This window comes from Aethalodelphis obliquidens, unplaced genomic scaffold (genome assembly GCF_003676395.1).
Source record: "Aethalodelphis obliquidens isolate GAN/ISIS:26980383/991018 unplaced genomic scaffold, ASM367639v1 scaffold41, whole genome shotgun sequence".
Taxonomy (NCBI): Eukaryota; Metazoa; Chordata; class Mammalia; order Artiodactyla; family Delphinidae; genus Aethalodelphis; species Aethalodelphis obliquidens.
The window spans coordinates 7,386,082-7,412,987 of NW_020837985.1; the positions used below are offsets into that span (position 1 = coordinate 7,386,082).

A 26,906-nucleotide genomic window follows, 5' to 3' on the forward strand; every position below is an offset into this window, starting at 1 on the left:
CAGGTGTCAGTTCTGGTGACATATGACTCAACCTGAACGTGGATGCTTTGCCGACAAAAGGGGCAATTACCTCATGACATCCCACTTGTCCCTTGGCCAATTTCTCCGTAAATCACTGAAATAATTTGGAAAACAGGTGATGATGCAGTAATAATAATGGCAGCTGGGAGGTATTTACTGAGTATTTACTGAGTATTTACTCTGTGCCGGTCACTCACCATGATGCCTACATAATTCATGGAATACCCCTTTTTAAAGGTCTCATTACAGTCTAACAAAAGAAGGTAATTATTATTATTAACCTGTAAGACAGATAAGGAAAACAGGCCCAGAGAGGTCAAGTGGGTTGTCTAGGGTCATCTAGTCACTGAGTGCAGAGCTGGGATTTGAGTATAAGTCTTCTGATCTCTAGAGCAAAGGTAATTAAAAAACAAGACTGATCTGGGTCCAAATCCTGGCTCTCCCACTGAATAACTGCATAATCTCTGGAGCCCTGCGCCACAGTGTCCTTATACAGGAAATGGAGAGAGTCGCATGGACCTTGGAGAGTTCTTGTGAGCACTGGAAAATGTTTTTAAAATGCCAGGCACAGAGAAGCAGCTCAATACATGCCAGCCACTGGCCAGCGAAATGGGCTTCATCGTTTCTCTCACCTTAGGGACACAGCAGGACTGGTTCATTTTTTAAAGAAGCAGCTTGAAAGAAATATGACCATATTTTAATGACACTGGGTGCCAGAAAAAGACAAGCTGCCAACGGATGGGCGGAGTGACCCTCACATTTACACTGACGAGCTGGAACACACCTGCCAGCTGCAGAAAGCAAGTCAGGAGTGTCTGACACTCACCCACCATCAGGCAGGACACATCCTCCTGAGAACAAACAAGAACCTTCTCCATCCTGAGAGAGTTGCTACGTACTTCACTTCCTTCTTAAGTCACTCTAAGCAATGACGGGGAAGGAAAACACTATATTCGTCCTGCTTTTAATTTAAAAGAAAGAGAGACCAGAAAGTCTCCCTGATACCCCTTTATCACATGTTCTGCTTGGCTTAGGAAGAGGTATTACTTGGCCAAAAGCTGAAAGATTCAGAGAGCATTACATTATTTTCAAAAGAAGTTAGGGGGCTTCCTTGGTGGCGCAGTGGTTAAGAATCCGCCTGCCGATGCAGGGGACACGAGTTCGAGCCCAGGTCCGGGAAGATCCCACATGCTGCAGAGCAACTAAGCCCGCATGGGCCCCAACTACTGAGCCTGCACTCTAGAGCCCGTGAGCCACAACTACTGAGCCCATGAGCCGCAACTACTGAAGCCCACGCGCCTAGAGCCGGTGCTCTGCAACAAGAGAAGCCACCGCAATGAGAAGCCCGCGCACCACAATGAAGAGTAGCCCCTGCTCGCTGCAACTAGAGAAAGCCCGCGCGCAGCAACGAAGACCCAACGCGGCCAAAAATAAATAAATAAAATAAATTACTTAATTAAAAAAAAAGAAGTTAGGACGCCCTGGAACAGCAGAGAGTATGGTTTTATAAAACAAATTGAACTATAAAGCAAAATTTTAAAAAAGTAACCTCTTAATTCCACCATCAATCCCTTATGAAAAACTGATTTCCAAGCTTCAGGCTTAGACTAAGTCAGGCGCTGACTTCCAGCTGTCTAGGTAACAGGGACATTTTCTCCCAGATCCATTCTGTGTTATGTCCTGTGGTATTTAAGAAACTTGAATGCACAAGGGTAGTGTAAGTACTAATTAAGAATCTAAGAATCTTTGTTTTGTTCTGTTGTATTTTTTATTAAAAAAAAAAAGACAAAATTCATGTAACATAAAATTCACCATTTTAAAGTGTACAGTTCAGTAGTTTTTAGTATATGCGCTGTGTTGTGCAACCACTATCTAATTCCAGGACATTTCCCCCAGACCAAAAAGATATACTGTGCCCGTTAGCAGTGACTCCTAATTTCGCTCTTCTTCTACCCGCCAGCAAACAACAATCCGCTTTCGGTCTCAAAGGACTTGCCCCTTCTGGACATTCGCTTCAACGAAATCATACCATATGTAATCAATCCTTTGCTCCGGCTCCTTTCACTTAGAAAAACTTTTAAAAAAACTGAAGTATAGTTGATTTACAATATTGTGTTACTTTCACATGTACAGCAAAGTGATTCAGTTATACATATACATATAAAATATTTTTTCAGATTCTTTTCCATTATGGGTTATTACAAGACATTGAACATAGTTCCCTGTGTTATATGATAAATCCCTGTTGTTTAGAATAATGTTTTAAATACTAATCCACCTTGTAGCGTGTATCAATGCTTCATTCCCTTTTTTAAAAAAATATCTTTATTGGTGTATAATTGCTTTTCAACGTTGTGTTAGTTTCTGCTGTACAACAAAGTGAATCAGCTATATGTACACATATATCCCCATATCCCCTCCCTCTTGAGCCTCCCTCCTACCCTCCCTAACCCTTCCCTCTAGGTTGTCACAAAGCACCGAGCTGATCTCCCTGTGCTATGCAGCCGCTTCCCACTAGCCATCCATTTTACATTTGGTAGTTTGTATGTGTCCATGTCACTCTCTCACTTCGTCCTAGCTTCCCCTTCCCCCGCTGTGTCCTCAAGTCCATTCTCTACATCTGTGTCTTTACTCCTGTGCTGCCACTAGGTTCATCAGTACCTTTTTTTTAGATTTCATGTATGTGCATTAGCACACCGTTATTTATTTTTCTCTTTCTGACTTACTTCACTCTCTAAGACAGACTCTAGGTCCATCCACCTCATTACAAATAACTCAGTTTCGTTACTTTTTATGGCTGAGTAATATTCCACTGTATATATGTGCCACGTCTTCTTTTTCCATTCATCTGTTGATGGAAATTTAGGTTGCTTCCATGACCTGGCTATTGTAAATAGTGCTGCAATGAACATTTGGGTGCATGTATCATTTTGAATTATGGTTTTCTCAGGGTATATGCCCAGTAGTGGGATTACTGGGTCATATGGTAGTTCTATTTTTAGTTTTTTAAGGAACCTCCGTACTATTCACCATAGTGGCTATATCAATTTACATCCCCACCAACAACGCAGGAGGGTTCCCTTTTCTCCACACCCTCTCCAGCATTTACTGTTTGCAGATTTTTTGATGATGGCCATTCTGACCCGTGTGAGGTGATACTTCATTGTGGGTTTGATTTGCATTTCTCTAATGATTAGTGATGTTGAGCATCTTTTCACGTGTTTGTTGGCCATCTGTACGTCTACTTCGTAGAAAAGTCTATTTAGGTCTTCCGCCTATTTTTGGATTGGGTTGTTTTTTTGATATTGAGCTGCATGAGCTGCTTGTATATTATGGAGATTAAACCTTTGTCCCTTGCTTCGTTTGTGAATACTTTCTCCCATTCTGAGGGTGGTCTTTTCGTCTTGTTTATGGTTTCCGCTTCATTCCCTTTTATGGCTACACAATGTTTTGTTTCTCCATTCATCAGCTGATGGATATTTGGGTGTTTCCACATTCTGGCTATTGGAGATAATGCTGCTATAAGCATTCACGAACACATTTTTATTAAACACTTGTTTTCAATTATCGTGGGTATACACCTAGGAGTGGAACTGCTAGGACACATAGCTCTACATTTAAACTTTTTGAGGAACTGACAGACTGTTTTCCAAAGTAGTTGCCCCCCATTTACATTTCTATAGCAATGTACTGAGGGTTCCAATTTCTCCACTTTTCCATCAAGACTTATTTTCTGTTATGTTACTGTTTTGTTTTTTCATGATAACAGCTTCATTATATTGTTGGCTGTTTTTTCTTTTCTTCTCTTGGAACAGCTACCTGGGTGTTCCAGTAACCCTGCAACCCCCTCCTGGTGTCTCAGCTAAGAGTGCCTGTCTCAGTTCTGCCTGGAAACACAGCACGTACTGGCTGCCGCTGCTGAGATCCCCTCGGGTACAGCTGACTCTCCTGGTGGCTCAGTGAGGCTGTCCTCCTACATCTGACGTGGACGTCCACCTCTGGAACGTGCTGCCCTGTAGCCCTTCTCAGGAGTAAGCACTCCCTGACTCACTCCATCGTGCCACTGGCCTCGCCACTCCGCCACTGCTGTTTTTAATTACGGTCTTCCTAGTGGGTGTGATGTGGCATTACACTTTGGTTTTGATTTGCACTTCCCTAACGACTAATGATGCAGAGCATTTAATCATGAGCTTTCTGGCCATTTGTATATCTTTTTGGGAGAAATGGCTATTTGAATTCTTTGCCCGTTTTTAAATTGAGGTGTTTATCTCTTTGTTGTTGAGCTGTAAGGGTTCTTTATATATTCTGGATACTACACCCTTATCAGATAAATGATTTGCAAATATCTTCTCCCCTTCTGTGGTTGTCCTCTCACTTGCTTACCAGTGTCCTTTCACTCACAGAAGCTTTTACCTTCGAAGTCCATTTTCTTTTTTCCCTTGGTTTCTTCTATTTTGTCTGTTTTGACACATATTTATTGAGCATCTTTTAAGTGAATGACTGTAACCTTGGGCAGGTTACTGATCTTTTCTGAGCTACAATTTCCTGGTTGCTCTTATAAATGCTAGCTGTTATTATCTGCAAGATGAAGGATGGTAAAGTAATGTTTGTAAGTGCTCTCGAGTCTGCAGACCATAATGATACTCACCAAGTGGTAAAAGGAGTGGGTGAGCAGTAGAATAATGTGTTTGTTTTGAAAGCAGCATGTTACTGACAAGGTTCATGTCTGAAAGTGAGGAGTAACTGGTGGGGTGAGCTGAAACGGGTGACAGAAGCTCTTCTTTCCTGCACCCTCTATTTTTCCGCTGTAGCAGCTGTATCCCCGCTGAGGTACTATGAGTACACGAGAGATTACTGGAGCAAATTCATTCTTGAGCTCCACCTGACTACTATGTATTGAAAATCATTTTGGGAAGTGGAATAAGTTCTCAGAATATGAAATTTCTCTTTTTAAATCTAAGTAGAGGATGCTTTACAGGTCCACTACACATCTATAAAAAGTTTGGAGAGACTGACTGAAGTAGGAAAGAATAAGAGTAGTCCTCAGAAGAAAGGTACACTGGTTTCTCGCTGTGATGGCATCCTTGCGGCTCAACCCGGGGCAGCTGGGGTTGAATTACATTATAACCCAGTTCTACTACTGGATGTCTTTGAATCTCTCTCCCTGCAAGGAAGTTCTCAGCGTGTAGGGTTTCCTTCTGCTGATCTTTCTCTGCCCTAGGGTTGATGCTTCTACCAGATTCCAGTGCCCAAATGCCAGCCATCCTCCAAGTCCAATTCCAAGTGCCACAACCTCCTTTAAGGAGCCCTCTGTAGTCTCCGTCGCCAGAAGTCTCTCCTTCTCTTGATGCCCTGTGTTATCAGTCACTTTCCAGCCCCATTATGATTATTGATGGACCTGACTTACTTCCTATACCAGACAGTTAACTCCCATAGGCAGAAGCCTTGTTTCACCTCTGAACCCCAGAACCTAGAAAAGTACCTGGCCTCTGTTAAGAGAGTAATAAATATTTGTGGAAAGGGAAAAAGCCAAGAATCAAGGGAGGATGCTCTTCTTTTCATCTTTACCAACAAAGGTTAATATATCTCTATAGTTTACAAAACATCTTTTTTGGAAAACTCATGTTTGTGTAGGTTAAATCCTCCTCAGAGATTTTGAAATCAAAAGAGATTTCTAAAATCAGGTGAAATCAGACTTGCTGCTCTAGTGTTGTAGTAATTGAGAAGACAAAGAGATTCACTTATTTCTATAAAAGTTTCAAAATATTCTAGGAAAACTGAAACTGATGAAAGATGAAAAATTCCATCCTAAACTAAAATCAGGGACCACCACCACACATTTCAAAGTGTCACAAGCACCTGCTATACTATGAAGGCAAAGGTTAGTCCAGGTCGTCAGTATGAGGCTTCCATAGGCAAAATTATAAATGTGAAAATATTTCTACTTCACTATAATTACTTTTATACATATCTGAAAGTTTTATACAAGGTGGAATTTACTTTGAAAAGAGGAAAAAAGTAAAATCAAAGTTATGTAAATAACAAGTTGATCATTAAAAGTTTGATCTTCCTGAAGAGAAACAATCCTGTATAATAAAATATGTGAATGAATGATTTTTAGTGCCACTTAGAACCATCCCAGCAGCAAACAGGCACAGTGCAGCAGGCACTGGGTGAGGCAGTCCCTATGCATTATCTCACTTAATTCTCACATCTTCGCAAAACCCAAGGTGGGTCTACTATGAACCTTAACCCCACCTGACAGATGAGGATACTGAGGTTTAGAGATGCAACTGACAAAGGTCACGTGGTTACCCGGCCGCAGAGCCAGGATTTGAACTCGTCTATCTGCCTGACTCAAGCCTGGTGCTTTTTTCCATCACATTAACGCTAGCCCCGTTGAATGTTGCCATTCACCATGAAGATCCTCCTAGATACAACATTACCAAAAAGAATTAAGAGAGATGACCAAAGGAAATGATAAATTTTAACTTTTTGGAGAGTAAGCATTTTACCTAGTGCTAATGACCTTTACAGTATTCTACTTATAAATAACTATGAGAGCTGTCTGGACCACTTTGGAAAGTCCTTGCACTCTATTCTCTGTAACTTCCACTGACTCAATACAGACTTGAATGGTAACCGGCACATTTTCAGACAAAAATTCTACAATAAAACCAATGAAAGCTAACCCAGTAAGTGAGCAAGAAGTAAACTAAGCAAATGTGGTGACACAGAATGTCAAACATAATAAAAAGGTAGCCCTGCAACATGAGCAAAAATGGTGCCGGTGTAGAACAATGGATGTCTCTCAAAATATACCAGCAACTACACAGGAATTCAAGTATAAATACCAAGTATTGCTAATGTCCAAAGTATTTAATTTCACTTAACTTGGATGACGAAAAAAACAAAACAAAAACAATCCCAAGTAGGAATATGTGGTACAAATGACCCAATAATAGGTAAAATGCCAAGTAAGCGGGGGAGGGAGTTCCTAGAAAGGCCTCTTTAGTGACAAAAGCATCTGTGACAACAGCTCCACACGCTGTCAAGGCCAAAGTTAGCATTTGTAAGACAGTATCTAGAGGAGCTGAACAGTTACACTAATTTGAGTTAATGATTTATAGAAAATGCTGAAGATGGAAGACAAAACCATTTCTTATCGTTTGGCCGTGGAAGGTCATTATACAGCTATATACAGGGACCAAATGAAGACCAGAAAGGAAAGAATTAAGAAAACCAACGAAGTGAAGGGGACCTTACTTGGGCTAATAATCATGACTGCAACAGTCCACTTACTTGCACTGTGCGTGATAATACTTTATCAGATTCTGCAGCAGATCCACACCCTTTTTGGTCTTGATTTCGTTAACTTTAATGAGATACTGCGGAAATAAAACAGAGTTGTGCGTTGATCAGATTACCAGTCGTTAATCAGTGTGAGTTACTGGGGCTCAGCTGCCGCCAGACAGTGTGAGCTTAATTTAGGGAATGCTAATTTGACACAGTCACAAGTGTACCAAGCAAACTGATCAGCGTGTTAGCATTTTATAGATGCTTAAGATTAGTTTACTAGACAAGCAGAAATCAAGCACAGCAAAACATTCTGGAATAATTGATTATCTCCCCCCAGTGTGCAGTGGATCTCAAACTCATAGTTCACGTGGTCAAAACCTGAGAGATGGATTGAAAGACAGATGGCATTCTCTTTAAGGGATATGCTTGTAAGATACTAAAACTTCCAGACCACAGAGGTGAATTGGAAAGTACTTTTGCTACTAAAAAGTGAAAGAAAAAAAAAAAGCATTATTAGTGTATGCACTAAACACTACTGGCTCTGATTTTCACAACTGGCCAAGATTTTCTGTTGATATTGTCTCTCTTTTTTTTTTTTTTTCGGTACACGGGCCTCTCACTGTTGTGGCCTCTCCCGTTGCAGAGCACAGGCTCCGGACGCGCAGGCTCAGCGGCCATGGCTCACGGGCCCAGCCGCTCCGCAGCATGTGGGATCCTCCCGGACCGGGGCACAAACCCATGTCCCCTGCATCGGCAGGCGGACTCCCAACCACTGTGCCACCAGGGAAGCCCTGATATTGTTTGTTTCTTGTTAACTTGTTTTACTGCATGGAAGTGTTCACAAACAGACGAGTTCAAGGAGCCAAAGGGTAATAATGGGGGGGGGGGGCGGAAATAAAGAAAAAAAAATTAGGGAAGAAAAACTTGAAACTGAGAAAATTCTAGCCCCTTTAATATCTTCTGAAAACTGCAAAAGGAATTCCATTACTCAGCATCAGAATGGGTTGGTCTCTAGGTCAGGGAATGCCAATGGGAACCCCGTTTGAGAACCACTGCTCTAGGTCTAAGGCAACATGCTTTTTGTTGCATTTATTTTTTTCATGAGCTCAGACTTTAATCACTACTTCAAGTTTTCATTCAAACTTGGACACGTGGTTAAAAAAAAAGCAACATGCTGTACATCTGTACCAGTAAAACTTAATATTCACCAGTGTTACCCCTCACCAAAATTGTTTTTCCACACTCACTCACAAGCAATAGTGAAGTTCTCACCAAACAATCCTGTTTTGGCTTAAAGAGCCCCATAGGACCCAGGCTCAAAATATGAGACAACAGTGAAACGGCGGATCCCAAAAGGCTTGGAGAAAAGTGGAGATTAGAGTCCTTGAGAAACAGTCCCCTCCTCTAATCATCAAACACAGCCTGCATTTAAGCATAAAGACTGCTGACTAGCAGGAAGGATGACAGTTAATCAAATTCTAGGCAAAGGGCTGAAAAGTCTGCTCTTACTTCGCACATTTGGAGCTGAAAGAGGCGCCTCTCCTTCTCCATTTCTTCCGCGATCTCAGCTCCGGTGATCTCCGTGCGGATCATCCCGTGCTGTTTGGCGTGCTCCCTTTTCTCCTTCTCAATTTTTGTACTGTAATGAAAGCGGGTGCCATCATTAAAAACAAAAACACCGCAGTCGTGTCCTCCCTTTAATGGGAGCCACCTGATTACTTCTTAATTACCGAAGTTAGGAGGCAGGAACTCTTAAATGGAGAGCATCGATCAAAAGTGAAAATCTAAGTTCAAAGGGAATCAACACATTGCATGGATCTGCACCAAGGAGACTTCCTACATTTTAACTCTGATCTCCCACATGAATGGATTCATATAAATTCTCTTATATTTTGGTTGGCATCAAGTAATTTTGACAGTTTACTTTTTCTAGAGTAAGGCACCTTACGATGAAAAAGAATCAGGTTGGGGGCCTGAGGCATATCTTGATTATCAATAGATTGAGATTTAAGAGTTAATTCAAGACAAAGTAGATAATGGGTCTTTGTAGACATGCATGTAAATTAGTCTAAAGCAGTTTCCAATATTTCTCTAAACTTAGGCTGTTTTCATACCACAGTAACGTTTTAATCATTCAACCACCTGGCACTGGATTGTACAAAGTAAGGATTTAGAAGAAATCCTAATCTATAATTTGGAATGCTATGAAAATGTTCTTCAGCTGGGAAGCAACCAGGGAAATAAGAGGGAGGGACCACATTAAACCTATGGTACCCGAGGCTAATGCTTGGCTATGACATTTGATACTTTGGTATTAACACCAGGGGTCACAGCCCTTTTTCTGAAAATCCATTTAATTTGAAAGCAGACTTCTAATTTCAGAAAGAGCCTATAATTTCTAGTTGTGAAAGCAAAGACTGATTTAGCCTTCAAGTCTTCTTTTAAATTGTGGGGTAGGATATCAAACCCCAAAGAAAGCCAATATCCTTGTCTACATACAAACACAGTGGAAAATCAAGCCATCGACCCAATGGAAAGCCTACAGACCTGGCTGGGATTCACTGTAATACCCTCGTGCCATTCCTAAGCAACTCTTTTCATCACACCACCTTGGAGGTTAAATGGGTGTGAAGGCAGGGATTTTACCAGAAGGAGAATAAACCTCAGCTCTCTCTCCACTGGTGTGGGTGGCAAGAAAGCAGGAAGCTACCGACTCTTGAGAAGAAACATGACGGGCGGGCATAACTTAGTCCTGAATTTGTTTTTCTTTGGCTTGTGTTTTCACTCTGCTGTTATTGCTGCCTACGGAAATGCTTTTATTCTCTCATGTTTGTACTTATCCAAGTTTATAGCTAAGACTTTTATTAAATGTTTATAAATACATTTCTCCTCCCACCCCACTCCACAGCCTGGTTACAAATGCCTCAGAGCAATAATCACAAAGAGATGTGGTAGGAACAGTACCGCACAAGGATGAGTCAGGCCCACGACAAGACCTCACGTGCGGCCTCCCCGTCATCCCGCACGATAACCCCAGCACGCAGGCCTCTGACTGCCGTCATGCCACACGGCTCCAGCTCTGGGGTTACACAGACTGGAGGGGACACCAGCCTGACATTTATTAGCCTTAGGACTTTCTGCAGGCCCCTCAGCCTTTCTAAGCTTCAGTTTCCTAAGCCATAAACAGACAGTGCAAGGTGCACACACAGAGGGTTGCTGTGAGGAGGTCATGCATGTAAAGCACTTTGCACAGGCCCTGGTGGGCAGACAGATGTCACACACGCTGGGTATTATTTGTACTGCCCAGTTGCCGTGCTATCCTGAAATGTGTAAATGGTCTCCAGTTATGTGCTAACTATAACGAAAGAAAAGTTGCAACAGTCACAGACCTACAACTTGACAGTTTGTATCAGCCATGGATGCCCAAATACCCGACACTGAAAGTACATCTCGCTCCAGACACAACTAGCACGGGAGGTGTCAGCACTTCTAGTCAGGTCAGAACACCCAGCCTCTCAGCCCTTACGAGGATGGACTCAGCAGTGTTTTGTCCCAAAGCTATTAGTTCAGGGCTCTGTCCTTCTTGTAGTTATTCTTTTTCTTAGAATACTCACAGCAAATAAACCAAGCAACCAACCAAAAAAAAAAAAAAAACACTTACAACTTTGTCTCATAATCTTTCCAAGCTTTGTCAAATGGCTTCTTGAGATCCTTAAAAAAGAGAAAATAAAACTGAGATTGAAAGTACTTTTGCTTAAAGGTGTATAATCTTCCAGCAACATCTTAGCAGAAAGGCTCTCCTTTATAGGACACTTTCAGGCACATCACACAACTTATTACACCCGAGAAGCTAAGAGAGTGGGACGGTGTGCGTTCCCGCTCACGACGATGAGGCAGGACCCAGTGGTTCTGAGAGGTGGGTCCACGGGTCCTCCAGGGGGGAGCCCAGACTCAGCGAAGACGCCCCCCGCCGCCCCGGTCTTCCTGAGTGTCTCATCTTGTCTCTCAGGCAATAGCGCCATGTGAAGCAGTGTGTTTTTTTCTAATGATCATTTTCCAACAGCATTTTTTATGCTGAAAACGTTCAGAGTGCCTTTCAGACATGAGTACCACTGGGATCTTAGAAGAGAAAGAAGGCAACCCTTTCAAGCTAAACTGAAAATCAAATTTCTCAACACTCACTCCTTTGACTCCCTTTAGGTCTCCTTTCAACAAGGAATCCAAGGTGAAGATCACGTTGTGGCTCAGGCCCTGGAGCTGAAAAGCAAACAAAGACGGGAGACGGTGAGAAAAAGAAGGTGCACGTGGGACAGCAAAACCGGCCGCTGCCGACTGAGCACGGTCACCCCGTCACACATAAGCTCGGTGAGACGAGGGCAGAGACAGCGACGGTCCTGCTCGCGACTGTATCCTCGGTGCCAAGTTCTGTTAAAAGGAAAGCTATTTAGGAAGTGCAATCTACAGCTGGAGCAGGGGTTTTTTCACTGTTCCAGGGCGGTGGCCTGGGTCTCCTTGATTTTAAGGTGGTGCGAAGAGCAGTCTACAGAGAGAGGGGGAAGGAATGTACCCAACTGGGGATCAGGGTGGCAGGGAAACCAAGGGAGGGACGGGCCAGTGTGGAAAGAGTCAGGAAAACAAGGGCTGAGAAGCGCTATACAGTCCGTCTTCAGGGGGAGCCCTGGCATCTTGGCGAAACCAGTTCCAGCAGCGTGGAACTGAGACCGCAGGGACCCGCAGCACCGGTTACAGATGGAGAGGCTGGCGGGTCCCCTCATTCGAGAAGGAATTTTACTCACGTGTGAGCGTATTCGTTTATCAGGCCGCCCACCCGTCCAACCACCCTTCCATCGCTCATTTACGAAGTACCTATTCTGTGACACCCGCTATGCCAGGGCCTGGGACGGGGGTGCGATGACGTACACAACACGGCCTGCCTACAGAGGGCTGACGACCCAGGGGCAGACGCAGTCAGTACGCAACCAGCTCTAACGCATGATGAGGTCAGGCAGAGGGAGAAGGTGGTGTGAGAGGAAGCAACGCTGACACTTCCAGGCTCTGTGCATGACCCTCTTAACCGCCGCTCTCAAGTGAGGCTACCAGAACCTGTGGTGGGTGGCCGCTGTGAAGACGCAATGAGCTAATGCACGGGCAAAGTGCTGGCGTGCTCCCTGACACCTGGGAAGCGTTTATTACCATAAAATCCTACGGGATGTGAAATTCGAATAAGGCAATGTGGGAACAGACAGGCAGGGCGGGGAGACCTTCCCTGCAGCCCTGAACTCCTCCCTGGCCCTGTCCCGTGGTCTCATCCGAGGCTTCCTGCAGCTCCGAGTCACTCCACGTCTTGCCCTCCCTGACCACCAATGTGACACACGAGGGCAGTTTTCCAACGCACACCACCAGACGACTCGGGTCAGAAACAACCATCTCTTTCTTTTTTATTTCAGACAAAGAGATTCCTACCAAGACATTCCATCTTTGCAATCTCACCACCAGCCATGCAGAGAAACAGCCGGGCTGGCAGGCCGGCCAACAGTGAGAGGGCCGTGATGCACAGCCTACGTTCTGGGAGGTTGAGGGCACTGGGTCTTAGGGTGTGGGGTGAAAATAATATCAATAACATTAATATTTAATTATCAATAATAATCAAACATTATATTTCATTAATAACAGTAATATAAGACATAGTTTATAATTACATTATTAATTATTGATAATATAATTATATAATAGCTATAATATTTAATTAATAATAATAAATATGATTACAGACTACGGTTTGTGGCTTTCCAAAGGGTCACAGTATGTAAACTGATATAGAGAATATCTGTGGTATTAAAATTTCACGGAGAAAGTTATTAGGAAGACTATCTTTTTTTTTTTTTTTTTTTTTTTGTGGTAGCGGGCCTCTCACCGCTGCGGCCCCTCCTGTTGCGGAGCACAGGCTCCGGACGCGCAGGCTCAGCGGCCACGGCTCATGGGCCCAGCCGCTCCGCGGCATGTGGGATCTTCCCGGACCGGGAACACGAACCCGTGTCCCCTGCATCGGCAGGCGGACTCTCAACCACTGCGCCACCAGGGAAGCCCAAAGACTATCTTTTAAAAAGCTCCTTGGGGTGGGAGTCTGCAGGTAGTAATAATAAAAGAAAAGGTTGAAAAACACTGGCTTTGGGTATGAGATGGGAAAAACAAAGATTAACAGGACTCATTCTCTGCCCCAGACAGACAGTGGGAATAACATCTTGCTCTGAGTCCTCAACAGTCTCATTCCTGGGTCACAAGCCCCCTGCATCCTGCTACCCTGTGGGTCTTGGCCGTTTGCGTGGATGGTGGTAAGTGAGGTGGGGATCTCCACTCATCAGGCCAGAACCTACCTTTGCTCTGTTCATGGAGATCTTGCATTTTCATCTCAACACTTACCGCCCTTAACCCTTTATCTGTATCTGTTTCCTTAACCTTTTATCTGTATCTGTTTCCTTATTTGTTTGCTGTGTTCCCAATCTGAATGCAAGCTCTTTGAGACTGGGGTCTGTAAGTTCACTGCTATGCTTCCGGAATTTAGAACGCTGCATAGCACAGAGTAGGTACTCAATAAACATCTGTAGAATGAAGGAAACACAAAGTCGCATGTGTACAAGGGTCTCCTCTACAGGAATGTTTATACTGATGCTAAGTTTAGTGCTTATCAGTAGGGGACCAGTTAATAAATTATGGAAGTTCTACACAATTGCCATAAAAACGAGAAAGCTTTTTATGTCTAACTTTGGAAATATCTCCAAGATAAACTGTTTTGTGATAAAAGCAAAGTGAAAAACAGTATTCATGGTGTACAAGGATTTGTATAAAAAGAGGAAAAAAATATGTCCATGCTTAAATTCTTTCTGAGAGGATACAGACTAAACTGCTGACATTGGTCCCCGCCAGGGATGGACATGGGGTAGGGGTAGGGCAAGGACACAGGGTGGGAGAGGAGCCTTGTACTGTGTACCTTCTGCATGTCAGGGGGGGGTAACATGTACTACATTGTGGATTCAAAAAAAGTAAAAATTCTAAAACAAAACATGAAGAGACGGTGATCATAAAGCATTTTTAACTATTAGTCCTGAATCAAGGCTTTCCCCAATGTCTCTCATCCTTCGGGAAATGAAGCAGGAAAAACCAAAAAATACATAAACGTCATTGCCACCTTCACCTGAAGGCTGTGTTACAAAGTAACAATAAAAGAATCGTGAAAGTCTGTGGTCTGTACTCAATGTGGGGGTTATTGGGAAGGAAAAGTCCCTCAAAAACCGCGTACTGATCACACAACGAACACACGGCATCACCTTTCGGCCCAGTCATCATGGTCAGGCACATGGTCAGGCACATGGTCAGGCACTGGGCAGGCACTGGACTGCAGTGGCATTGATGGAAAACCCCAAGAATTAAGAATTTCTCTGTGGTTATCCACTCACATACTCCTGGGGGCTGATAAGAAACCAAGAAGGCAAAATAACTGTGTATTATGAATTGAGAATCTTCCCAGTGATGATCCTATGAAAAGGCCACAGGAAAAAAAATTTAAACTTACAGACTCCTCCTAACTCATTTCCTGGTGAAAAGGTAGGTTAATTTATAAAAACTGGCAAAGGAGATTGTGTTAAGTGAATAGTAACTGTCTGTTATTATAAAGATACTGAAAGAAGTCAGAGAGAACAGAGCAATCTCAAGAGGAGGAAACTTTTAGGACATATTTGGGCAAAACGAAACGTCCCTTCCTTGGCCATCCCAACTAAGAACACCTACTCTCTCAGATATTTGAAGGTGTTGCTCTGTGACAGGGACGGGTCGCAAGGTGTAGGATTCTGTCATTTTCCTGTTTGTTTGTTTGTTTTTAATTTTCCGGCTCTTTCAGGAATCCTTTTCATGACCTGAGCAAACTGTTCATTGCAAACGGATGTGTAACAAAAGCACCCATGGGCAATGCAGCCAACATAACTCAATAATAATATTAGTGGACACACTTCCCGTATCACCTTCAGAATCCTCAGATTTTTAAAAGAAGCCTTTTAATTCTATTATATAATTATTTCCCATTTACTTTACCGAAGTCCTATTGATTACTCCACTCTCATTTACTCTCAATCCATTTCCTTTATCAATAAAGTTAAATTACCGTAAGTTCTTTATGTGATTCAAGATTTCACAAGGTTAGAGGGCATGTTTTAAGAAGTATATCTTTTCCATTTTACTAAGCACACAACACATTAAAGACGATTGCAGGAATGAGGTGTAGTTGCGTAAAGACACTACTTTCCAAACAAACTGCTGTTCATTTCCTTCCTCACAAAGGCAAAATTTCCCTGGGACTTCCCTGGTGGTCCAGTGGCTAAGACTCCAGGCTCCCAATGCAGGGGACCTGGGTTCGATCCCTGGTCACTAGAACTAGATCCCGCATGCCGCAACTAAGACCCGACACAACCAAATAAATAAATATTAAAAAAAAGCGGGGGGAATTTTCCCCTAGGAGCATATACATCAAGCCCATCAAAAAATTTGGGATAAACCAGACAGGAGGTGGCTGAGGTCTACCGTTCTGCATAACGATGCAAAAATGACTTGTTTAAGCAAATAAACTGTAATTAATATTGGCTTTGATAAAAATAACCATTTATTCCTTACAACTGCTTAAATACTCCCAGACATTATACAAACTGTAATTCCAGCCATTGGAAATGACTTCAGGAACAATTTTCCTGTGTATATGAACACACACACATCTATGCCCTTATTTTTTCTTTACCCCTATATAGCTTTGCTACAAAATGAAATGGTCTCGTTACCTGTTTACTGATTTACCACCTGTCTTTCTTTTCTAGAAGGTATGTTCCTTAAGGGGAGGCAGCTCATCTGGCCTTGTTCACTAATTGACCAGATTCCAACACAGGAGCCAAGAAGCAGTTGTGGGTCCTTACGCTGCAGGACAGTTTCTGGCTGGCCTGTGTGGGCCTCGGGGGAGGGGGGGGCAGTGACTCAGCACCACCGCTGTTCTTCCCTGTGTGAGAGCAGGAGAAAGCAGCACAGCTCTGCAAAGGGTACCCCCATACACCCCTGCCCTTAACACCTACATGCACGTGCGACCGTATCAATTAACGAGGACGTCGTAACCGGCTTGCTTTGTCATCCTGCATTAGCTCTGACACCCTCTCTCCACTGCCCACTGCCTCCCCCTCTCTCTCCTTCCCCTCTACAGAAGGAAACAGCTCCTCTGAAAGTAAGGCTAATGCGAATCTGCTGACTTGCTCAACACGTTGGAAAATCCAATTAAAGTAATGAGCCAGCTCCCAGAAGTTCTGCTGAGATTCCCAGGTATAAATTAGGTATTCTGTCTGGTGTGTTAACTCCTTCATGCCCTAGACAGGTACTCACCACCCTGAAGGTATTTTACACTGGTGCCTTGTCATCAGGCCGTTTTCCAGGGCATTAAGATCTGGAGAAAAGAGGTTTTGGTGGGAGCCGAGAGGCATGAGGCCACACATCACTCCTGGCCTGTGACTTTGGGAGAACCATCTGACCTGCTGACTTGGCTTCCTGATTTAAAAATGGGTGTCCTGGCACCTTCCTCAACTAGCCCACGCCGATGTGAGGGGACCAGGGCCTGACACCAACGAAGATCCCACTTCACTGCAGACACACAGGGTTGCCTGCTTCATTGGCTGCTCCTGGTAACCCTGCAAGGTGTGTTCAAACACACTATGAATCGGAGGCGTCAAAGCACAAACCAGGTCCGACACTAAAGGCAATGAACTGCTTACAGCACCATCTTCTTACAGGTATCGAAATGCTTTGAAAATTACAACATACTATATATATGAATGAACAGTTATTATAAGCGATTACTGACCTATTAAGCTAAGCTTTATTTTATTTGGTTGCATATGCATCAAGGGGAAACAAAGAATACTGCTCAGAAGTGGAGGGATGAGGGTTAATGATACCACCTCATGCACTGTTAAGGGCTTTGTAAGTGTACCCTTCACAGATGCCAGAGTGCCCCGTGCTCACATGGTCAAGCAGGTGACATGCACTCAGCTAGGGTGTGCTTGGGCAAGTCATTCAAGGCCACTCCACATGCTGCCAGGGGGCTGTGTGACATACAGATACAGCCTGCAATGCATGTACAACACAGACTCTTGATAAAGTGTGACTCGGTTTATTTTCTTAGAATTCTTTACACTTGAAAGGCTCAGCAGTAGTGGTGGAAAAAACATAATGATAGCATTTCAGATACTGAAATAGGTCTTTTGAGGCTGGGGAGGTGGAGGGGGGAGACTCCCAAAGGTTCTTCACATCGCACCACTCTCTCCACTGGAAGTTTCGCAGTTGTTCCCCTGCCTCATTCTATAAACTGTACGATAATGCATCCCATTACACCATGTTCCAACCCAGGCAGTCTGAAATAGTTATTAAAATGATAGTACTGTGTTTAACATATGTTATCTAAAGTTGTTGCTTGAAACAACTCTGTAAGATGTGTCTTAGTCTCACCCAATTAATGAGGAAACAGGCTCAGAGAGGTTAAGCAACTTGCCCAAGGTCAAACAGTAAGTAAGGCAGATGGTCAGGTTACTAATTTAGGTTTTTACTAACTCCAAAGGCCAGTCTCATGTGCTGTGTCATGCTGTTAGACTGATGTTTTCAAGTGATTTATCAGATCATATCACTTTCCTGCTTAAAACACATCAACCACTTTCCATCAAACTGGATTCAAATCCAACCTCCCAGTATAGGTCTAACCCCAGCACAACCTGTCTTAAGCCCCTCCACCCATTCCCACTACCCTTCAACCACGCCAGGCCTCCTCGGCTTCTCAACCCATCAAGTTCTCTCTTCCTGGCACATGCTGTGCTCTCCGTCTGGACCACTCGTCCTCTGGCTACTGGCAAAGCGCCTTCCAGTCTCCATGCCACTTCCTCAGTGAGGTCTTGACCGTTCTAGTTCTAGATTGATCACTTCTCCCTAATCTCCCATTACTCTCAACCAGGCAGAACAGGCTCACTTTCAAGAGCCTGCATTTTAGAGTCACTTGTTTCTTCGCTGTCGGGAGTAATGCTCCTTGAGGGAGGGGCTATGACTGTTTTCTCTACCACTGTGTTACATCAACCCGCTAGTGCAGTATAGACACGATATCCACTGAGTAAAATGCTTGCTGATTGAGTAAATGGATGAAGAAATGAGTTCCCCTTCAAAGCAGGCAAGCTGTTCTGAGACTCAGACATGTTAACAGCATCTGAACCAGTTCTGGTCTTCCTGGTGTGCTCAGCATCAGAATGGAAGGGCAGGGAGGTGGCGGGGTGGACTTAGGAGAGGGATGGGATATGGTCGGGTGACAGACCAAGGATACCCTCCTTCAAGCGGCTGCGAGGCTGTCTGACAGCTGGGGAAGAAAGGGTGCTCTAGACTTGACCTGCCTCCAGCTGGCTGTGTAAGTTCAGGTCCATCACTTCTCGCTTCCGCCACTGACAAAATGAGAGACCCAGGAGGTCTCTAAAATAGCTCCAGTTACAATCCTCCTATAGTTTAAAATGAGCTACTGAGATACAACTGAACACAGGAGAAAAAAATCCAGACCAAGTGGGCGTAACAGCTACAGTAGATGCCTCAACTGCCTCACGAGCTGAAGGACAGCCCTGGTCCACCCCCCAACCAAGTAATAAAACGACAACAAACAATTCTGCAGTAATGCTGAAGAAGGGTGAATTCATAATTCCTATCAACACTCTAAACTTTTTTGTACACCCCACGATATCCACTACAAAACTTCTGGCGCAATACAACCACCTCTTGAAAAAGCCTGCAATCTCTCAAGAAAACGAGCTTCAGGATCTGAGCCGAGCAAGGGCTGACAGGACCACCAGGGCGCCCTGGGCTGCCGGCGGTTTCTCCGCATTTCCGGACCGACTCAAACAATAGCGAAGGAAGGGAAGTGAAAATATTATAAACTGGATTCATGCTCATCACAGCACGTGCAGAGATATCAGAGAAGCTTTCAACAATTATTCTAAACAGTGAAAAAATGGAAATAGTCAAAATAGGAGAGCGGGTACATAAATTATGGTGCAAATGGTGAGCTTTCTATACAGGGGTTAGAATGATGTTACGGGTAGCGCCTCTGGATTCTGCAGGCCCCTCTTTGAGGGGGCTGCAGCTGGTAATGGGGGAGAGGCTCCAGGCTCCTGACCCCGCTCCAGCCTGGGCAGCTCTGCTTTAGGGGGCTGTACACATCCAATGAAACAAAGGTTCTCAGGCTACAATATTTTATGAAACAGGAAAACATTTTCAAAGTATATAAATAAATGAAAAATAGGGTTACAAAATAGCACTACAGTATGAACCCAGTACTGTTTAAATATTGAATAACAAAAATTACACACAGGAAAACAATATGTATGTATAAATAGAAAAAAAGGTTAGAAGATAGATAGATAGATCCCAAGCCCTTAACAACAGATTGCAAGGTGACTGGTGATTTTTTTTTTGAATTTAATTTTTTTATACAGCAGGTCCTTATTAGTCATCCATTTTATACACATCAGTGTATACATGTTAATCCCAATCTCCCAATTCATCCCACCCCCACCCCACCACTTTCCCCCCTTGGTGTCCATACGTTTGTTCTCTACATCTGTGTCTCTATTTCTGCCTTGCAAACTGGTTCATCTGTATCATTTTTCTAGGTTCCACATATATGTGTTAATATATATTTGTTTTTCTCTTTCTGACTTACTTCACTCTGTATGACAGTCTCTAGATCCATCCACGTCTCTAGAAATGACTCAATTCTGTTCCTTTTTACGGCTGAGTAATATTCCATTGTATATATGTACCACTTCTTCTTTATCTATTCGTCTGTCGATGGGCATTTAGGTTGCTTCCATGACCTGGCTGTTGTAAACAGTGCTGCAATGAACATTGGGGTGCATGTGTCTTTTTGAATTATGGTTTTCTCTGGGCATATGCCCAGTAGTGGGATTGCTGGGTCATATGGTAATTCTATTTTCAGTTTTTTAAGGAACCTTCATACTGTTCTCCATAGTGGCTGTATCAATTTACATTCCCACCAACAGTGCAAGAGGGTTCCCTTTTCTCCACACCCTCTCCAGCATTTGTTGTTTGTAGAATTTCTGGTGATGCCCATTCTAACTGGTGTGAGGTGATACCTCGTTGTAGTTCTGATTTGCATTTCTCTAATAATTAGTTATGCTGAGCAGCTTTTCATGTGCTTCTTGGCCATCTGTATGTCTTCTTTGGAGAAATGTCTATTTATGTCTTCTGCCCATTTTTGGATTGGGTTGTTTTTTTAATATTGAGCTACATGAGCTGTTTATATATTTTGGAGATTAATCCTTTGTCCACTGATTCGTTTGCAAATATTTTCTCCCATTCTGAGGGTTGTCTTTTTGTCTTCTTTGTAGTTTCCTTTGCTTTGCAAAAGCTTTTAAGTTTCATTAGGTCCCATTTGTTTATTTTTGTTTTTATTTCCATTACTCTAGGAGGTGGATCAAAAAAGATTTTGCTGTGATTTATGTCAAAGAGTGTTCTTCCTATGTTTTCCTCTCAGAGTTTTATAGTGCCTGGTCTTACATTTAGGTCTCTAATCCATTTTGAATTTATTTTTGTGTATGGTGTTAGGGAGTGTTCTAACTTCATTCTTTTGCATGTAGCTGTCCAGTTTTCCCAGCACCACTTATTGAAGAGACTGTCTTTTCTCCATTGTATATCCTTGCCTCCTTTGTCATAGATCAGTTGACCACAGGTGTGTGGGTTTATCTCTGGGCTTTCTATCCTGTTCCATTGATCTCTATTTCTGTTTTTGTGCCAGTACCATATTGTCTTATTGTAGCTTTGTAGTATAGTCTGAAGTCAGGGAGTCCGATTCCTCCAGCTCAGTTTTTTACCCTCAAGATTGCTTTGGCTATTTGGGGTCTTTTGTGTCTCCATACAGATTTTAAGATTTTTTGTTCTAGTTCTGTAAAAAATGTCATTAGTAATTTGATAGGGACTGCATTGAATCTGTAGATTGCTTTGGGTAGTATAGTCATTTTCACAATATTGATTATTCCAATCCAAGAACATGGTATATCTCTCCATCTGTTTGTATCATCTTGAATTTCTTTCATCAGTGTCTTATAGTTTTGTACATACAGGTCTTTTGTCTCCTTTGGTAGGTTTATTCCTATGTATTTTATTCTTTTTGTTGCAATGGTAAATGGAAGAGTTCCAGATTTTTCATCATTAGTGTATAGGAATGCAAGAGATTTCTGTGCATTAATTTTGTATCCTGCAGCTTTACCAAATTCATTGATTAGCTCTAGTAGTTTTCTGGTAGCATCTTTAGGATTCTCTATGTATAGTATCATGTCATCTTCAAACAGTGACAGCTTTATTTCTTCTTTTTCAATTTGTATTCCTTTTATTTCTTTTTCTTCTCTGATTGCTGTGGCTAAAACTTCCAAAACTATGTTGAATAAGAGTGGTGAGAGTGGGCAACCTTGTCTTGTTCCTGATCTTAGTGGAAATGCTTTCCGTTTTTCACCATTGAGAATGATGTTTGCTGTAGGTTTGTCATATATGGCCTTTATTATGTTGAGGTAGGTTCCCTCTATGCCTACTTTCTGGAGAGTTTTTAATCATAAATGGGTGTTGAATTTTGTCAAAAGCTTTTTCTGCATCTATTGAGATGATCATATGGTTTTTCTTCTTCAATTTGTTAATATGGTGTATCACATTCATTGATTTGCATATATCGAAGAACCCTTGCATCCCTGAGATTAATCCCACTTGATCTTGGTGTATGATCCTTTTAATGTGTTGTTGGATTCTGTATCCTAGTATTTTGTTGAGGATTTTTGCATCTATATTCATCAGTGATATTGGTCTGTAATCTTTTTTTGTAGTATCTTTGTGTGGTTTTGGTATCAGGGTGATGGTGGCCTCATACAATGAGTTTGGGAGTGTTCTTTCCTCTGCAATCTTTTGAAAGAGTTTGAGAAGGATGGGTGTTAGCTCTTCTCTAAATGTTTGACAGAATTCACCTGTGAAGCCATCTGGGCCTGGACTTCTGTTGGTTGGAAGATTTTTAATCACAGTTTCAATTTCATTACTTGTGATTTGTCTGTTCATATTTTCTATTTCTTCCTGGTTCAGTCTTGGAAGGTTATACCTTTCTAAGAATTTGTCCATTTCCTCCAGGTTGTCCATTTTATTGGCATAGAGTTGCTTGTAGTAGTCTCTTAGGATGCTTTGTATTTCTGTGGTGCCTGTTGTAACTTCTGCTTTTTCATTTCTGATTTTATTGATTTGAGTCCTCTCCCTCTTTTTCTTGATGAGTCTGGCTAATGGTTTATCAATTTTGTTTATCTTCTCAAAGAACCAGCTTTTAGTTTTATGGATCTTTGCTATTGTCTTCTTTGTTTCTATTTCATTTATTTCTGCTCTGATCTTTATGATTTTTTCCCTTCTACTAACTTTGGGTTTTATTTGTTCTTCTTTCTCTAGTTCCTTTAGGTGTGAGATGTTTGTTGTTTCTTCAGGTAGGACTGTATTGCTATAGACTTCCCTCTTAGAACTGCTGCATCCCATAGGTTTTGGATTGTCGTGTTTTCATTGTCATTTGTCTCTGGGTATTTGTCTCTCTGTGCTTCCTGGACTTGGGTGGCTATTTCCTTTCCCATGTTAGGGAAGTTTTCAAGTGTAATCTCTTCAAATATTTGCTCAGGTCCTTTCTCTCTCTCTTCTCCTCTGGGACCCCTACAATACAAATGTTGGTGCGTTTAATGTTGTCCCAGAGGTCTCTTAGGCTGTCTTCGTTTCTTTTCATTCTTTTTTCTTTATTCTGTTCCGCAGCAGTGAATTCCACCATTCTGTCTGCCTGGTCACTTATCCGCTCTTCTGCCTCAGTTATTCTGCTATTGATTCCTTCTAGTGTAGTTTTCATTTCAGTTATTGTATTGTTCATCTCTGTTTGTTTGTTCTTTAATTCTTCTAGATCTTTGTTAAACATCTCTTGCATCTTCTTGATCTTTGCCTCCATGCTTTTCCCGAGGTCCTGGATCATCTTCACTATCATTATTCTGAATTCTTTTTCTAGAAGGTTGCCTATCTCCACTTCATTTAGTTGTTTTTCTGGGGTTTTATCGTGTTCCTTCATCTGGTACATAGCCCTCTGCCTTTTCATCTTGTCTATCTTTCTGTGAATGTGGTTTTTGTGCCACAGGCTGCAGGATTGTAGTTCTTCTTGCTTCTGCTGTCTGCCCTCTGGTGGATGAGGCTATCTAAGAGGCCTGTGCAAGTTTCTTCATGGAGGGACTGGTGGTGGGTAGAGCTGGCTGTTGCTCTGGTGGGCAGAGCTCAGTAAAACTTTAATCTGCTTGTCTGCTGATGCGTGGGGCTGGGTTCCCTCCTTGTTGGTTGTTTGGCCTGAGGCGACCCAACACTGGAGCCTACCCCGGCTCTTTGGTGGGGCTAATGGTGGACTCTGGGAGGGCTCACACCAAGGAGTACTTCCCAGAACTTCTGCTGCCAGTGTCCTTTTCCTCACAGTGAGCCACAGCCGCCCCCCGCCTCTGCAGGAGACCCTCCAACAATAGCAGGTAGGTCTGGTTCAGTCTCCCCTAGGGTCACTGCTCCTTCCCCTGGGTCCCAATGCACACACTACTTTGTGTGCGCCCTCCAAAAGTGGAGCCTCTGTTTCCCCCAGTCCTGTCGAAGTCCTGCGATCAAATCCCGCTAGCCTTCAAAGTCTGATTCTCTAGGAATTCCTCCTCCCGTTGCCGGACCCCAGGTTGGGAAGCCTGACGTGGGGCTCAGAACCTTCACTCCAGTGGGTGGACTTCTGTGGTATAAGTGTTCTCCAGTTTGTGAGTCACCCACCCAGCGGTTACGGGATTTGATTTTATTGTGATTGTGCCCCTCCTACCGTCTCACTGTGGCTTCTGATTTGTCTCTGGATGTGGGGTATCTTGTTGGTGAGTTCCAGTGTCTTCCTGTCGATGGTTGTTCAGCAGTTAGTTGTGATTCCAGTGCTCTCACAAGAGTGAGAGCACGTCCTTCTACTCCGCCATCTTGAACCAATCCACATACAGCTATTTCTACTCTCGGTGATTGGTGATTTTTATTTTAGTCTTTTGTCCCTGTATTTTCTAAGTTTTAACAATGAAGTGGTATTATTTTTACATTCAGAAAGTTATTTTTTTAATTAATTAACTTATTTATTTTTGGCTGTGTTGGGTCTTTGTTGCTGCATGCGGGCTTTCTCTAGTTGCAGCGAGCAGGGGCTACTCTTCGTTGAGGTGCACAGGCTTCTCATTGTGGTGGCTTCTCTTGTTGCAGAGCACAGGCTTCAGTAATTGTGGCATGCGGGCTCAGTAGTTGTGGCGCACAGGCTTAGTTGCTCTGCGGCATGTGGGATCTTCCCAGACCAGGGCTCAAACCCGTGTCCCCTGCGTTGGTAGGCGAATTCTTAACCACTGTGCCAGCAGGGAAGTCTCCAGAAAGTCATTAAAAAGAAATATGACACAGAAACACAAGAGGGCGATATAATCAACCAGCAGCTTATTTCTCATTCAAGTTACTTACTATTATAAGATAAAAAGCAGATGGTGTGTATAAAAGTAAAAATAATTAATTAGGCAGTGAATGTGGATGAAAAAAGTTACAGCTTCTCTATGACGCCAGGGAACTTGAGCTGTCTGCCCAGAGTGACAACCCTGACTAGTGTGGTCCTCAGAGCAACAGTGTCAGACCAGGCAGAAACTTCTTTGAAACAAAATCTCAAATCTCTTTAATCAGACTCTACGGATGGGATCCAACAACCTCTGTTTAAACAAGCTTTCGAAGGAAGATGGATGCAAGGTCAAGTTTGGGCCCCACAGCCTTAGCTGTTCAGAGGAGAAGAAAAACCAAAGTTTCGCCAGAGAAGAAAGACCTACAGTCAGGGAGTGCAAATCACTTGCCTAAGGTCTAAGGCGTAATTCCTATGAAGAAAGAACAGAGGTGAGTGACTCCTCTGGGAGAGCTGGGAAAGACCTAAGGAAAAGGGGGAACCGAGTTCCCACTTTATGCCAAAGGGATCGGGAACTGGCAAGACTGAATTTAAGTGGAAAGCACAGTTTTACTGGAAGTTTCACAGAGAAAATTGGGTATGTGTAGGAGTGTCAGGGAATATGAGAATTCCTTAACATAAAGTAATGCAATTATATTTTGTCTAATTCAATTTAAGTAAATGATGGGTTAGATTTAACATCATCTCATACATCAAGAGTGAAAATGAAAGCGTGATTTTCCTTTGCGTTATGGGCAGCACCTGATTTCATCTGAGGATAATTATAAGAACAGGGTGGGGAGAGCTAAGATTTATAAGACCAAGATAAATGAGAAAGCAAAAGGAAAATGCCTACATACGCCTTGGTTTAAAAGAGTCAGCCCGACCCTAAGGGTTTCTTTATTATGCTTGAAATGATTAATCAGTTCATGATCGACTTTCAGACCCTTAATTCCATTTCCATGCATGTAATCTATAATCTGCTATGTTTAAACCAGAACCAAACCATAATGAAAGTGACATCAAATCACATTTTCCTTGCCTTTACTGAACATCTTTATCACACGTTATGGTACATGTTTTACAACAAAAAACTTTTACTTAGGAAGAACCTTATTAACACAATTTAAAAATCTAACAAAATAAACATGTACAAGCACACAGGGCTCGCCATGTACTGGGAGAACACCATAATGCCTCACAGTAGACATTTACTGTCTTCATTTAACTGATAAGAAAAGAATACAGGCATCTGCTGCTCCCTTTGCCTGCTGCCCTACTCTGTCTGCTCGGTCCATATCTCATATGTTTTAAAGCTCACTTCACTTGATCCTTGCTGAGTATTTTAGAATTCAAAGAATTTATCTAGCTGTGATATTCACCACCAGCTGATGTATTTCAAGGCCACTGCTGCAGAAAAGAATCTTCTTACGTGTGTGATGGCTAGGATAACCAAATCAAAGTTTTCTCTACTTGAGGGAAAGAAAAAGCAGGACGTTTTAAAAATCTGGTCCTAACCCACGTCCGTATTTCCCTACAGAACGGAGTAGCGTCTTAGTGTAAACTATTAGAACACTCTGTATAAGCAATCTCTGAAACGAAGGTGACAGGCAAGCTTAGCACAGAGCCTGGAACAGAGCGGACACTTGGTAAATCCTGGCTGAGTCAAGGCCACAATTTCAGAAAGTCTTTTCTTTTCTTTCTTGTTAAAAATACTGAAATACTGATTTCACCTCACTCTCTAGATATCAGGTGTATCAACCAATGCTTGATGTTGTGTAATGTTTCTATTTAAAGAAAAGAGCCTCTCCAAGCCCAAGAGAGCAGTTTCACAAAATATCTATTAATTATTTGTGGTTCAGGTCAAGGGCCTCTCTTCTGGGAAGGCTTTCTCGGTATCCTTGCTTTCTGGATGAATAAATGAGGGAGGGAGTGAATGAATGAATCTGCCTCTGGTGACCTAGCTTGGGAAAGAGTAGAGAAGAGATCTGAACTCAGCTGTAAC

At 42.8% G+C, this 26,906-nt stretch overlaps 1 protein-coding gene and 1 pseudogene across 12 annotated transcripts in view; both read right to left on the reverse strand.

Moving 5' to 3' along the window:
* ASAP1 (ArfGAP with SH3 domain, ankyrin repeat and PH domain 1) overlaps positions 1–26,906 on the reverse strand; it is a 349,713-nt gene that overhangs the window by 83,619 nt on the left and 239,188 nt on the right. For 11 of the 12 annotated variants that reach the window (XR_003438372.1, XM_027132478.1, XM_027132477.1 and 8 more), the window contains 4 exons: positions 11,503–11,577; positions 10,982–11,031; positions 8,830–8,959; positions 7,324–7,409 (listed from right to left, as the gene is read on the reverse strand). Coding sequence is in view for 11 of the 12 variants with exons in the window: in XM_027132478.1 (XP_026988279.1) it covers positions 7,324–7,409; positions 8,830–8,959; positions 10,982–11,031; positions 11,503–11,577 (341 nt within the window). In the remaining variant the exon portion in view is untranslated. Of the gene's footprint in view, positions 1–7,323; positions 7,410–8,829; positions 8,960–10,981; positions 11,032–11,502; positions 11,578–26,906 lie in introns of those variants that run through there. The other variant, XM_027132480.1, reaches the window with a different exon arrangement.
* Positions 3,428–4,077, reverse strand: LOC113633841 (SNRPN upstream reading frame protein pseudogene; annotated as a pseudogene).